The sequence below is a fragment of the Tursiops truncatus genome, chromosome 2 (genome assembly GCF_011762595.2).
Source record: "Tursiops truncatus isolate mTurTru1 chromosome 2, mTurTru1.mat.Y, whole genome shotgun sequence".
NCBI classification, from domain to species: domain Eukaryota; kingdom Metazoa; phylum Chordata; class Mammalia; order Artiodactyla; family Delphinidae; genus Tursiops; species Tursiops truncatus.
This window is the reverse complement of record NC_047035.1, coordinates 124672530-124686062: the sequence shown is the minus strand read 5'-3', so window position 1 is coordinate 124686062 and position 13533 is coordinate 124672530. Positions and strand designations below refer to the sequence as shown.

Sequence of the window (13533 nt, the reverse complement as noted above, 5' to 3'; positions counted from 1 at the left end):
AAGGCATTGCTTATAATTGTAGGGTAAAGTTAATGAGTAATTATGTTGGTGCCATGCATTGCAAATTGTGATACTCAGCATGCAAAATATAAAAGATAGGTTAAATGAAAATACTGTAGTTCTGAATTTAAATTGGATGGATATGTGAGTATTTTAGCTTTAAGAAAAATGAACTTATATTTCATAGCTCTGCCCATTGAAAGGGCCTAGAAACAATGACCAACCAAATACTAGTGAGCACCCCTAGGATGCAGATGGTAGTCTCTTAGTGCCAAGGGGAACCAAGGCTTATTGGACAAGTGGCTGACTCCAGATTTGGGGCAGGAAGTGGACCTGAAACATCTGACACACTGGAAACAAGGATGCCATCAGAGACTTGTGAGGGTGGATCAAAGGGACTCAGGAGCCAATGTGAATAGGTTCCCACTGGCCAAAGATAGGGCAACCAAGGATCAGTAAGAATAAATATCTGCAATGAATTGAGACACATCAAACTGTTTAAATTCATTAGTTTCTAATGCCACTTAATAAAAAATAATAATTTAAAATTTTTTTAACTTATAAAACTCCTCATTGATCATCATTGGAGGCTCCTAGGGAACAAACCTATTATTTTGAAAACTAGTCTATACAGAAAGAATCAAGGTTTTATTCTGCCTTTCCTATGTGAACTGTGCCCCATGGTAGCTAGCAAAAGAGATGATAGGAGGAAGTTTTTCTTTTTAGAGTAAATGAAGCTAATAAATGAAGAAGAAATGCTAGAATTAGAATGTCAGCATTTTGTAATCTCTATTGAAATAATGGATGTAGGCAGTTATCATTAATGATCACAAAAGGAGCGAGAACCAGACATTGTGTGCCTCTCAATAGAAATACACAACCCCAATGAGGAAGTATTCTTGCCTAAAAATTCAGATGTAATCTAATCAAGACTCCAGATCGGGGACAGGGGAATGAGGTAGATGAAACCCTGGGATGCAGGAACTCCACAGGACACCTCCCAGTGTCTTCATCACATGACCTGCTAGGGGAGAAAGAGAAAGAGGGAAGGAAAACCTATCAAAAGACTGAGACATAAAAATCAGTGGAAATGTGGGCTTTCTTTCACTGCTGATTTAAGCAAACTGAAAACAATAATGAGAGAGTTGGGGAAGTTTGAATACTGGATATTCATATTAAGGAATTATTTTCTCTTAAGGTGGGGTCATGCATTGTGGTTAGATTTCTAATCATCTTTTTTTTCTAATCATCCTTTAGAGATAAATGCAGAAACATTATACATAAAAGATGTTTTGGGGGATTTGCTTCATAAGAATCTGGGGAGAGAAAAAAAATGGATGGGGGCAGAGATGAACTGACATGGCCATACGGTGATAATTACTGAAGCTGGGTGATGGGCACATGCTCTGTGATATGCACACTGTGAAAAAGAAGAAATGAGGGAGAGATTGATAGGTGGGGCCTGGGCCCTCTGGTTTGAATGACAGCACATGGATTTCAAACTCCTTTATGGGCACAGCATCCCGATATCACAATGCTTTTGGTGGAATGTCACAATCTCAGAAGACCAGGAAATATAGGCATATTGCCTATCATGAAAATAAAGCCCTCTTACTATTAAAGAGTATAAATGTACACATAAAATAAATTGAAATGCTCACCAGTGTATATAAAAATAAACCCAATTTTCTTGTCAATATTTATTTCCTCAACAGACTCTGTAAAATCTTTTAAACAAATAGAGAAATTTTTAAATTATTAATCTTTTTATTTCAGGGATTTTTACAAATCAGTGGGAAAAAATACTAAAATCCAATAGTAAATAGGCAAGGAACATAAGTATCCTTTGAAAAAGGTACACAGAGAACAATGAACATATTTTTTAACAATTGAACTTACTGGTAATCAAAGAAATATAAATTCAATCTGCAAGATAACTTTTTTTTCTTGCTTATCATGTTGGCTAACTTTTTTTTCAAAGATAATAATGGATGCTACTGAGGGTGGGTCATACCTTACTGGTGAGCATCTAAATTTGCACATCTGTCTGAAAACCAATTTGTCAGTATGTCTTAAATGGCTTCGAGATACTTATACCCTTTGACCTAGTAATTGCCAGTCTAGGAACCTTTCCCAAGGTTGCAGGGATGTTGGGGTGCTCAGTGCTGCTTCTGGCATGGACCCTGCTCCACCCCACCGCCCAGCAATACTTTCTTCACCTTCTCAGTCTTACAGACTCACCCAGGATATTGGAGACAATACTGCTCAGAGCTGTAAAAGCTTATCTCCAGAGGGAAGGGGAAGCCTCTCTCTGTGACTTGGGAGGGTTTTAAAAGCTCACCCCCAGCCTGAAGAAGGGGCAAGCTCACTGGAGGGTGAGGGGAAGAAATTATGGCCAGAAGCACAAAGGGCTGTGAGCCTGGGAAGTGAGAGTGGAGAGGGAAATGAGACCGAGACCATTCTGAATTAAGGAAGGGAAGTGGGTGAGAAGAAAGCGGGGACATGCAGAAAACAGGATACACATAACAAAATTCTTGTTGGATGGAATAGGGGTGTGTTATCCTTTAAGTTTCTCTATATTTTTAATTTTTTCCAAGTTAAATGCAAAGTTATTTATAATATCCTAGTTTTATTTTTTCAATGCATAGAAAAAAGACTGGAGAAAAAGGGGGAATATAACTTTGAAGAAAGTTTTCATTTGCGGATTTTTCACTCATCTCTCATCATCTGCGAATACACGTTATCAGTCAACAATGGCAAGGGTTTCCAAACTTTGATGGCAGAAAAATGTTACATTAAGAACTGCTATCCACTCACTTGACTTATTCCCTTGGACTGGGGAAAAGATCTGTGTGGCCTGGGTGAATAATCGACCCCTGCCCCAGCTGCAGTCTTCCCTCCAGGCAGTGAGCATGCTGGATGCCTATCAAGGATGGTGGGGAGATGGCGATGCTGGGGAACATGGTGGGGCGGGTGAGTGAAGGGCCACTCTCATAAACAACAGCTTGTTAGTTCTCAGAGCACCTATGTTGGGGGCCCGTTTTGAGACCCCCAGTCTACTCTGAAGTTCCCCCATCTGTCTCTGGTTGACCTGAGGTACTCTGCTGTGTGTGTGTGGCGGGGGCGCAGAGGGGGAGACATGGCCAGTGGGAGGGCAGGGAGCGGCCTTAGTGCAGGTACAGCCCCCTGGTGTCCCTTCATGCTGTGGGCAACTTTTTGAGCCCTCAAAGGTCACAGAAAGAGGAGGGTCTTTCTTCTGCTTGGGAATGGCCTTTCTCTGCCCAAATGTTCAAGCATTACCAAGCAGGCAGAACCAGGCTCTTCCCCAGACATGAACAGTCCTTGAGTCTCTTAAAACATGCGAAATTGGACCCTGGGCTGGAAGGGGTGGACAAGGCCCACAGCTGATGTCCTCCTCCAAGGCTGCTACAGGCCAGGCCAGGGAGAGGGAGGCCTGAGCTGACTGCACAGTTGTTGCTGATTGTAGGAACTACACGGTGGTGAACGCGGAGAAGGGCCTCCTGGAAGTGCAGCGCGTGAGCTGTGCGGGCATGAAGCTGAGCTGCCAGCTCAAGGTCCAGAACTCTCTGTGGACGGCCACTGAGGTAACCACCCCCCTGCAGGGCTCTCATCGAGGTGGGCGACACCAGCCCCTGGGGGGTCCCATTTAGCAACTAAATATGCAGGACACCCAGGTACATTTGAATTTCAGATTTAACCCCAGCCCACAACTGTGAGACCCCAGAGCAATGCCAGCAGCCCTGTGAACAAGCAGCATATCTGGGATTCAGCTAAGTGTCAAGTGCAGAATCCCGACAAGAGGAGAACCCCAGCAGGTTGGCGAAGTGACTGGGTTTCTTATAACATTACCTGTCTACACAGCAAATCCACTCAGCTCTGAGGCCTCGTGCCTTCATGTAAAAAGGTCAGCAGAAGGCGCAAGGAACTGTCTTCTGAGAACTCCAGAGAGGAGTGCCCCAAAACAAATGCTCTGAAGCTACTGGGTGGGGGTGTATGAACTGGTGCAGGCTTTCCAGATGGCAAGTATGGTTCAAATATGCATCAGAAATCTCAAAAATATTTGTACCATGTAAGCCTCTGCAATTTTAGCTTTAAGAGTTTGTTCTAAGGAAAAAACCAAGACACGCACACACACTCAGACTAGATAGGTGTATAAGAATGCTCATTCCAGTATAATTCATAGTAGTAAAGACTTGAACAGAATAAACATCTGACAACAGATGAGCCAAATTCTGAGCGATAGACATGCATCATACCCTCACAGACCAGGTAGACAGGGCCTCTGCCTGCACTGATCATCCTGGGAGAAGAAAAGTGTGGAAACAGCATAGAAGTGTGGTCCCACTGTTGGGAACACGCACACACACCAATACCCACGGAAAACTGAAAGTCTGGGCCCCAAATCCCAAAAGTGGCTTTCTCTGGGTATTGGAGTATGGGCGATTTTGTTTTTCTTCAGTATATTCTGTAGTTTTCCAAGTTTTTACAAAGAACAGAAATATGAAAACAACCAACCAGAAAGCCTCAATAAGTTACTTTCCAAGACGTAAAGGGCCTTCTGAGACGGAGTGCACCCTAGGAACCGGCAGGCCTGTTGCAGCCCAGCTCTCATGTTTTTTTTGTTTGGTTTTCTTTGGTTTATTAAGTCTTTATTGAATTTGTTACAATATTGCTTCTGTTTTATGTTTTGGTTTTTTGGCCGTGAGGCATGTGGGATCTTAGCTCCCTGACCAGGGATCGAATCCACACCCCCTGCGTTGGAAGGCAAAGTCTTAACCACTGGACCGCCAGGGAAGTCCCCCGGCTCTCATGTTGACTGTCTCCTCCGCAGGACCAGAAGATCTACATCTACAGCCTCAAGGGCATGTGTCCCTTGAACACGCCCCAACGGGCTTTGGACACCCCAGCCATTGTCACCTGCTTCTTGGCGGTGCCTGTTATAAAAAAGGTGAGGTAAGGGGGAGGTGGTGCCTAGGTCTCTGATTCTCCCTTCCCCATTCCATTGGGCGGGTGGGGAGGGAGCAGAGCCATGCTCTTCTGGATCACCAAGCCTAGGTCACAGTCAGCCTTAGAGAGATAGGAGATCGGGGCCATCATTAGTGGGCTAAGTGGAAGGCTTGCATTCTGCATGCATATGCCACAGCCCCAGTTCAGGTGAGATGCTTTTCTGGTGCAACTGGTGTCAAGGAGCATTTGCATGTGTGCCCTTCCCCTTCTGAGAGCAGGGACCTCAGGAGCCTGGCCCAGCACCTTCCACAGCCACTTGGTCACCGGGCCCTGGCAGGCTGCCACCCCTGTCAGACAGCCAGCTCCCCTCCCCCTTCAGCTCTGCCTCCTCTGGAGTGCTCAGCCTCAGTCCCAGAACTCAGTCCCTCTTTGTCCAGCATGGCCCTGAAGACTCAACACCTCAACTTCTAGCCCCTGCCTTTCTCAAATGAGTCTGCGAGTGGTGCCCTCCCCAGCCCTGGGCCCCGGCAGGGCTGCTGATCCTCAGGATCAGACCCAGCCCACAGGGCCGGCCAGGGCTCACCCCCCGCTGCCCCCTCACACCCCTCCCCACCCAGCACCGCACTCTGAGCAGGCCCTTCCCTCCAGAATTGACCCTGCCGCTCAACACCTCTTCCTCTTCATTTCTGAAGATCAAGCGCCATGACCACCCCCCCAAGAAGCTGCCCCTACCCTCGCCCCAGCTCCTCAGTGGCGTCCCCAAGGCTTCTCTGGCCTCCAGAACCCCTTTGTGGGCCCTGAGGCCCCTGTTTGTGCAGCTCCCTGCTCGAAGGGTCATTATTGGTGAGGCTTCGTTAAAACATGTCGGCTATTATCATCTGATTCCAGTTCTCCCACCTGCAAAATGGGTGTAAAAGAGATTGAGAGGAGGATCTCTGGGCATAACGTACCCAAATCTCTGGGCCAGCGCACTGAGTAAATTTGAGCATTATTACTACTTCCTGACAATCGTGAAATATATGCACTCTCCTCTCCACCCCTCTACAGTTTCATTTCTTAAGAAACTGAGATCAGGGACTTCCCTGGTGGCTCAGTGGTTTAGAATCCGCCTGCCAATGCAGGGGACAGAGGTTCGATCCCTGGGCCAGGAAGATCCCACATGCCGCACACAGAGCAACTAAGCCCGTATGCCACAACTACTGAGCCTGTGTGCCACAACTACTGAGCCTGTGTGCCACAACTACTGAAGCCCCCGCACCTAGAGCCCATGCTCCGCAACAAGAGAAGCCACTGCAATGAGAAGCCCGCACACCACAACAAAGAGTAGCCCCCGCTCGCCACAACTAGAGAAAGCCGCACGCAGCAACGAAGACCCAACACAGCCAAAAATAAATAAATAAATTTATTTATTTAAAAAAATAGAAACTGAAATCAACCTTAGAGTCATTTTTGACTGTGGCCCCACGGGCAACTGGGGGGCTCGGGACCTGGTTGCACTGAAGCACAGAACTCAACACAAAGTGTTATTTAAAGCCATGGCTGGCCAGAGCCCCAAGCCAGGGCACCACCACCCACTCGACCGGCTGGAATAAAGCTGGCTCTGTGCAGAGCCTCCCTGCCAGTCTGCCCCTCAGAGGCCATGCTGCCCTGTGGCCACGGATGACAGACCCCTGCATTCTTGCACGCACACATCCACACCCATCTGGGATGTGGGACTCACCGCCTGGCTGGGGCCCAGAGCCGGGACTGATAGAGACCTTGCTCCTATTTGCTTTGGCTGTTTTCTTTCCTTGAATCCTGAAGGTGGATTTCAGTAAGCTAGAGGCTGGTTCACTCATCACCTTGGATAGCCCAACTTCCCAGCTCCCAACAAGGGGGCTTTCTGCTGCTCACCCTCCCTGGCACAAGGCCCACGTCTCTGCTGTCTCCCAGCTCTGGCTTTGTTCTCCTGAACTCTTCCTGGCCACCCCCCAACCCCACCCAGGCATCTAGGCTGCTAAGCTGCTCTCCATTCCCAGCTCCGCACGGATGCTCCGAGGAGGCCTGGGCTGGGCCCAGCATTCAGCACAGTCTCTGCAACTTTGGCCTCTGCCTGATGACCTCTGGTGGTTGTAGAAGAGCACATGCTTCATTGAGGGGGCAGGAGACACCCCAAGACCCCATCATTGCCTAAACCACAGGCATTTCAGAGTAGATGTGGTAAGCGGGGAATGTGGCATAGTGGCCAAAAAGTGCCTCCACAAGAGGGTTGAATTTGGAAGTGATTTCTTCAAGAATTAGTTCAGCAGCATGTGTTGTGACTTGAGCATAAAACTGGGGGGAGTCACAGAGGTGACTGGGACTCAGCCCTTCCCTGTGCAGGCCAGTGCCGGGGGCAGTGGTGGGCACGCAGACCCAGGCCTGCTCTTATGGAGCACCCGGCTTGTGGGGCAGCAGGCAGGAGGCCAAGAGCAGACCCATAGGGTGTCCATAACTGCTGTCACCTTAAGGAGCAGATTTCAGGGGAAGGAGGGCGCCACATCCTGCCTCAGAAGGAGGCCCTGGTGACCTGAAGGAGAAGGCAGCTCCCTCCTGCTGGCATTGCAAGAAGCCCAGGTTGGGCTTCCCCGGTGGCGCAGTGGTTGAGAGTCCACCTGCCGATGCAGGGGACGCGGGTTCACGCCCCGGTCCGGGAAGATCCCACATGCCGCAGAGTAGCTGGGCCCGTGAGCCATAGCCGCTGAGCCTGCGCATCCGGAGCCTGTGTTCCGCAACAGGAGAGGCCCGCATACCGCAAAAAAAAAAAAAGAAACCCAGGAAGAAAAGCTGTGTGGTCCAGGCAACATGTGCCCCTTGCTCGGGTGCCATGGACCTTTTTCCTGCTGCTCACAGGAGGGGGGATGGGTGTGGCTTTTCTGGGCCTGAGCTGCACCTCCTTTGGGAGCGTACCCAGAAGCTCCCGCTGGCAGCCGCTGCCTTTTTAGGAGCTGGCTTCTCCAGGAAGTGCTGGTAGAAAGCGCATGCCCACCTAGAGTACATGCAGAGATGAGTCTTGCACCGACTGTTTCTGTCCCGGGTGCGCGAGACGCAAGGGCATCAAGCATCCCTGTCTTCTCCCCGCAGAATTCCTACCTGGTGCTGGCAGGCCTGGCTGATGGGCTTGTGGCGGTGTTTCCCATGGTGCACGGCACCCCAGACCACAGCTGCTCCTACCTGTGCTCACACACAGCCAACAGGTCCAAGTTCAGCATCCCAGATGAAGACGCGAGGCAGAACCCCTACCCCGTGAAGGCCATGGAGGTGGTCAACAGTGGATCCGAGGTCTGGTATAGCAACGGGCCGGGCCTGCTGGTCATCGACTGCGTGGCCCTGGAGATCAGCAGGCGGCTGGAGCCCTACTCAGCCCCTTCGGTGGTCACGTCAGTCGTGTGCGGCTCTGAGTGCCATGGGGAGGAGGTCGTCTGGTGCCTGGACGACAGGGCCAACTGCTTGGTGATGTACCACTCCGCCACCTACCAGCTGTGCGCCCGATACTTCTGCGGGGACCCCAGCCCCCTCAGGGACGTGTTTCCTGTGCACCCAATGGGCCTGGAGCCCCTGGACTGCTCCACAGCCAGCCCGAAGGAGCCCAAGAAGGACTGCATTGCAGACATGAGCATCATGTACAGTGAGGAGCTGGGCACGCAGATCCTGACCCACCAGGACTCGCTGACCGACTACTGCTCTATGTCCTCCTACTCCTCGTCTCCACCCCTCCAGGTGCCCACATCCCTTGCAAGCCTACCCTGCTCCCCCGCAAGCTCTTCCAGCTTGCCTTTCTCCACTGACTGCGAGGACACCAGCAGGCTGCTCGAGCCCACCACGGGCTCTGACAGGTCTGAGCATGACCTGAGCCCCGTGGATGGCGAGGCGTTCAGCCAGCACCTGCAGGCTGTGAAGATCCTTGCCGTGAAAGATGTCATCTGGGTCCCCAGGTAGGTTTCCCAACAGGGAGTACCATCCTGCACCACCCACTGCTCTTGCTTTGGGGGCAGAGTGAGGGGAACCTTAAGGTACTGTCAAGATCCATCAGGAGCTATTCCCTCTCTTCTGGAACTGGAGGGAATCTCTTTAGCAAATCTAAGAAGGGCTGCACGAAAGCCCATCAGCCCTCCAGAGAACTCAGGGCACCACAAAGGAGAGCCACGGTCAGGTTTCCTACTGGGAAAGGCCTCCTCGCCCTGCTCCGGGGCCCTCTCGGTAACTCAATCCATTTGCAGAAGCTGTGTTTGTTCCCGTGCCTTTCTGCACACCAGCTCTGTTTCCCTTGGAGAGTACAGCCCTAGACAAACGGTTCCCCTTCTGGGTTTTGGTTTCTTAGGCGTGGTGGAGATGTTATCGTCATTGGCTTGGAGAAGGATGCAGGAACCCAGCGGGGCCGAGTCATCGCTGTCTTGAAAGCCCGAGAGCTGACTCCGCACGGGTAAGACTGAGGGCAGCTCCTAGAGAACCCAGGGTGTGGCATAGGGAATCGAGGTCTCACTGCCACCTCCCTGCATGATGGCCGCCACCCTTCTGTCCTCCACCAATAAACATGGTGTCCACCACTGTGGCCATAGACGGAGGACAAACAGGCAGCTCCTAGGCGATCAGCAAATACCAGCTGAACCGGCCATCACCCACTGGTCATGGATGCCTGTTTTTGGGGTGCCCAGAGCACCTGTGGACCAACTGCCCTGCCTGGGGTATGCCTCCAAGCTCAGCTGCAGTTGAAATGGGGATCCAGTTGATTCCCCGTCCCTCCTGCCAAACAAGAGAGCCCTTCCTGAGGTGCCTCTCCTCCCATACAGCACCAGGTGAAGCCACACAGCCAGACCACACCAACCTTTGCCATGCCTACCCTCGCCATGCCCATTCCCAGGCTCAGCTGTACCCATCTGCTGGGGGTCCCACCAGGAGGCAGGCCAGACTCCATTGTGAGGGTCATGCTGGGCAGGACAGCCTGTCCAGACACAGTCTGCCTGAATATAGAGATGGGAGGCTGGTGCCAGCCAGTGTTGGAGTCGTCAGGCAGCTGGCAATGTCCACACCCCCACTTTGCTGAGTCCCACGTGGTTAATCTCCCTTATGGAGAAATCGCATTCAGCCTGTTTTCCCCAGAGTAGGATGATGACAAAGGAAATGTCTATGGCACCCGGGCCAGTGACCCTTGCCCTGCAAGTGATACTGGAGACAAGACCTGGGTTTGCTGCTGAGCACCAGCTGAGTTTGTGGGCGGCAGTAGTTCCCAGATCGCAGGTCAGGCTTCCAGGGAAGCAGGCAGGTCTGTAGAGCCCGGGTCTGTTGACCTCAGAGTGCCCACCATTAGTTCCCCTGAATTTTCTCCTGGTGTTGTTTTTCCTATTTGCCCCCCAAAGACAGGTTTACCAAGAGCCAGGCACACTCACTGTAGGGAGTAAGCAGCCCAGGCAGCCAGCAAAAGGGAGGCCAGCTTTTTGAGATGCACCTGAGACGTGTATTCCCTTGGCAAATAGCTACCAAGTGCCCAAGACATGCAAGGCCTGAGGAAGTGGAGGCCCCTGCACGTTCCAGTTTACATGCTGGCCTCAGTGCCAGGCAGGGCACACGGCAGTGTGTGCTCGGAGGTGGGACACACAGCCCTGCGGAGGCCCAGAAGGAAACTTGCAGTGTATGCCCGGATCATGCAAAACAATCCACAGGCTCAAAAAAAATGTACATAGGACTTGTTGGTACAGGTTTTTTGCCTAATATATTGCCCTGTATTTCTTAAGTATGTGGAAACTTAGAAAGGGAGAAGAATCATGCCTGGGCTGGGTGGCAAGGAAATTGAGTTAAAGCTTAAAATCTGTCATGGACCATTGATGAGCAAGAATTATTAGGTAGAATTGATAATTCTGTCCTCCCTCAGCATCTGCAGGGGATTGTTTCCAGGACCTCTGCAGATACAAAAATCCGAGGATGCTCAAGTCCTTATATGTAAAATGACACAGTACAGTCAGCCCTCCGTATCTGAGGATGCCAAACCTGTGGACACAGAGGACTGACCATTTTTTCTGGGCTCTTTGGGGTCTGAGGTGCATTAGGGAGGATACCTGCTCTGAGGTGAACCTGAAATGATGCCCTAGGCCCCTTTTTAGGCTTTAGAAAGACTGCCCACAGGCTGGACCACAGAGAGAGAAGCAGTGTGTCCCAGCACATTGGTGGTGCCAGGCTGGGGTGCACAGATGCCCCCTTAACCAGGCTGTGTCCTCTGAAAAGGTGCAGGGTGAGGGTCACAGCCCCGACCAAGTGGGTACCCCTGTGGGTTTTCTCAGACCCCCTCTCTCTGCAGGGTGCTTGTGGATGCTGCCGTAGTGGCAAAGGACACAGTTGTGTGCGGCTTTGAGAACGAAAAGCTGGAGTGGTGCCTGGCTGTCTGGAGGGGCTGGGGCACCCGGGAGTTTGACATTTTCTACCAGTCCTATGAGGAGCTGGGCCGGCTGGAGAATTGCATGCGGAAGAGAAGGTAATTCCTGTGAAATGAGCATTTCTCGGACCTGGACAGCATGGGCCAGCAGCCTGACCTCTCCACCTGCAGCCTGCAGCCCTCTAAAGACCCAGGAGGCAGACTGGGTTCTCCTCTGAACCACTTGCTGCTAAGAAGTGCTGAGAAGTTCCCACCCCGCCCAGGTTGGGGGGGTTGAGGGTTCTCCTATCCTAGGGCTGAGTTCCCTGGATACCCCCATCCCCCCAATGCTGGTTTTACAGCCCAAGGGAAGATGGTGGGGTCTGATTGGGCCAAAGTCCACCTGCCTCTTCCATCCACTCTCAGGGCTGGGCTGGGTCACACGAAGTGGGGCTGGGCCTTGCTGGCATAATGGGCCTCCCCACTTTCACCCCCAGGTCTGGGGTGGAATTACACTAGGGGCTCTCAGTTGGGGAGCAGTTCGGGGCAGGGAGGGAGGAGGGCTGTGACCCCTGCCCCTTCCCCCGGTGGCTCACAGGCTCTCAGCACATTTCTCAAGCTCCTGAGTCCCCGGGGCCCGGGGCCCCGCTCGGGCAGGCTGAGATCAGATGTCCCCGCTTGGGAAAGTCTCTGTGTGAAAAGCCTTAGAAGGACCCCAGCGAGGAGCACTGCCCAATCTGGGGAATGAATGAGTTTCTTTAAGTGACAGGGCTGGAAAGCCAAGAGCCAACACAGGGCCGAGAGCACCAACTCAGCCTTTACATTCCTCTCCTGTCGACAGAAGGCAGAGAGACTCAATCATCAGGACTCGAGAAAGGGCCTGTGTTTACAGCTTTGTGAAATAAATTTGGATGCAGCTGGAGCATAAACCCTGTTTGCACATAATAATCTTGTTTATCACTTTAACAAGTTAAGTCATATCTCAATGGTTAGGACTCTGTGAAATCACATCGTATGAGGCTTATATCAAATTATGTATTTACTACGCAACACATACAGCAGAGTAAAAAAGTGAAATTGTTAACAGGGTGATGTATGGGTATGATGGCAAGAACTTTCATAAATTGCGCACACACTTGCATGTACGTACCTATGCACAAATGTTCACATCGTTATCAAGAGTAACCATTTGAGGCTGCTAAACCCAGAACAGGAGTGTGAATGTGAGATCATCCTCCAGTACAAGCTGTTGACCTTTTTCTAAAATTAAATTATAAAAATCAAACAAGATTTTGCTTGTGTATGTGGGCAAATGTGATTCCTTTCATCTCAAGAGTGAAGTCATGGCTTTCTGTCTGTAGAGTACATGTAATAACAGCGCAGACTCTTCCCACCCAGGCCCACTCACTGCCCCAGTGGAAGGGGCAACCCCTCCTTGGCCCATGGCAAGGCTGCCCCTAAGCAGTTTCTGTGGGCAGAGATGGGCTGTGGTCTCCCCACTTCCTTTTAGTGGCCTCAGGGGGGCTAAGGGTCTGAGCCTCCCCATGTCACAGCCATTGGCCCCTCAGCAGTTTCTTGGAGGTCACCACTCCCCCTTTCTTCTCATCTTCGCACCCGATAGCTGCCTAGTTAACTTCTCAAATGCAAACTGGGTCCTACGCCTCCTCTGCCCCAAACCTGTGGTTCACATCCCCCACAGCCAGACTGCTCTGAGACACTCAGGGCCCCACGATCGGGCCCCAGCCTGCCTTTCCACACTCGCCCAGCCCCAGGACTAGCACAAGCTGCAGTGAGTGGAGGCAGGAGCTCAGCTCGTGGCCTCTCAGAGCCAGCTGAGGGTGCTTCTTCACGAACTTAGAAACCATACGGAAATGGTCCATGAACTTGAATACCTAAAACTTAGACACTTAAGTGGAAAAATTACCACAAACTCAAAAGATGGACAATCAGGAAAAATATATTTGTAACAAAAATGAGAGACAAATAGTTGGTTTATCTTTTAAACGAAGAGTTTGTACCTATCGATGAAAAAGAGAAAACGTGAGAGGAAAACAGGTAGAGGATATAACACTCAACCTCACCCAACAGTAAGATGATAGTCATGGAGACAAAAATAAAATGCTATTTATGGCCCTCATGTTGGCATCCACATGGAGCTCTGAGGGCACCAGGCAGAAGGACCAGCACCCGCAGAGGCCCTG

The 13533-nt window shown here is 51.0% G+C and overlaps 1 protein-coding gene across 7 annotated transcripts in view; it reads left to right on the top strand.

Moving 5' to 3' along the window:
- The window catches only part of LRRK1 (leucine rich repeat kinase 1), a 121140-nt gene extending 108507 nt beyond the window's left edge, over positions 1–12633 (top strand). For 4 of the 7 annotated variants that reach the window (XM_033852062.2, XM_073801333.1, XM_033852063.2 and 1 more), the window contains 5 exons: positions 3488–3605; positions 4853–4969; positions 8071–8921; positions 9308–9409; positions 11279–12633. In XM_033852062.2, the coding sequence (XP_033707953.1) occupies positions 3488–3605; positions 4853–4969; positions 8071–8921; positions 9308–9409; positions 11279–11456 (1366 nt within the window). In that variant the 3' untranslated portion in view covers positions 11457–12633. The other 3 variants (XR_012330245.1, XM_073801334.1, XM_033852066.2) reach the window with 3 other exon arrangements.
- The last annotated feature ends 900 nt before the right edge of the window (positions 12634–13533 follow it).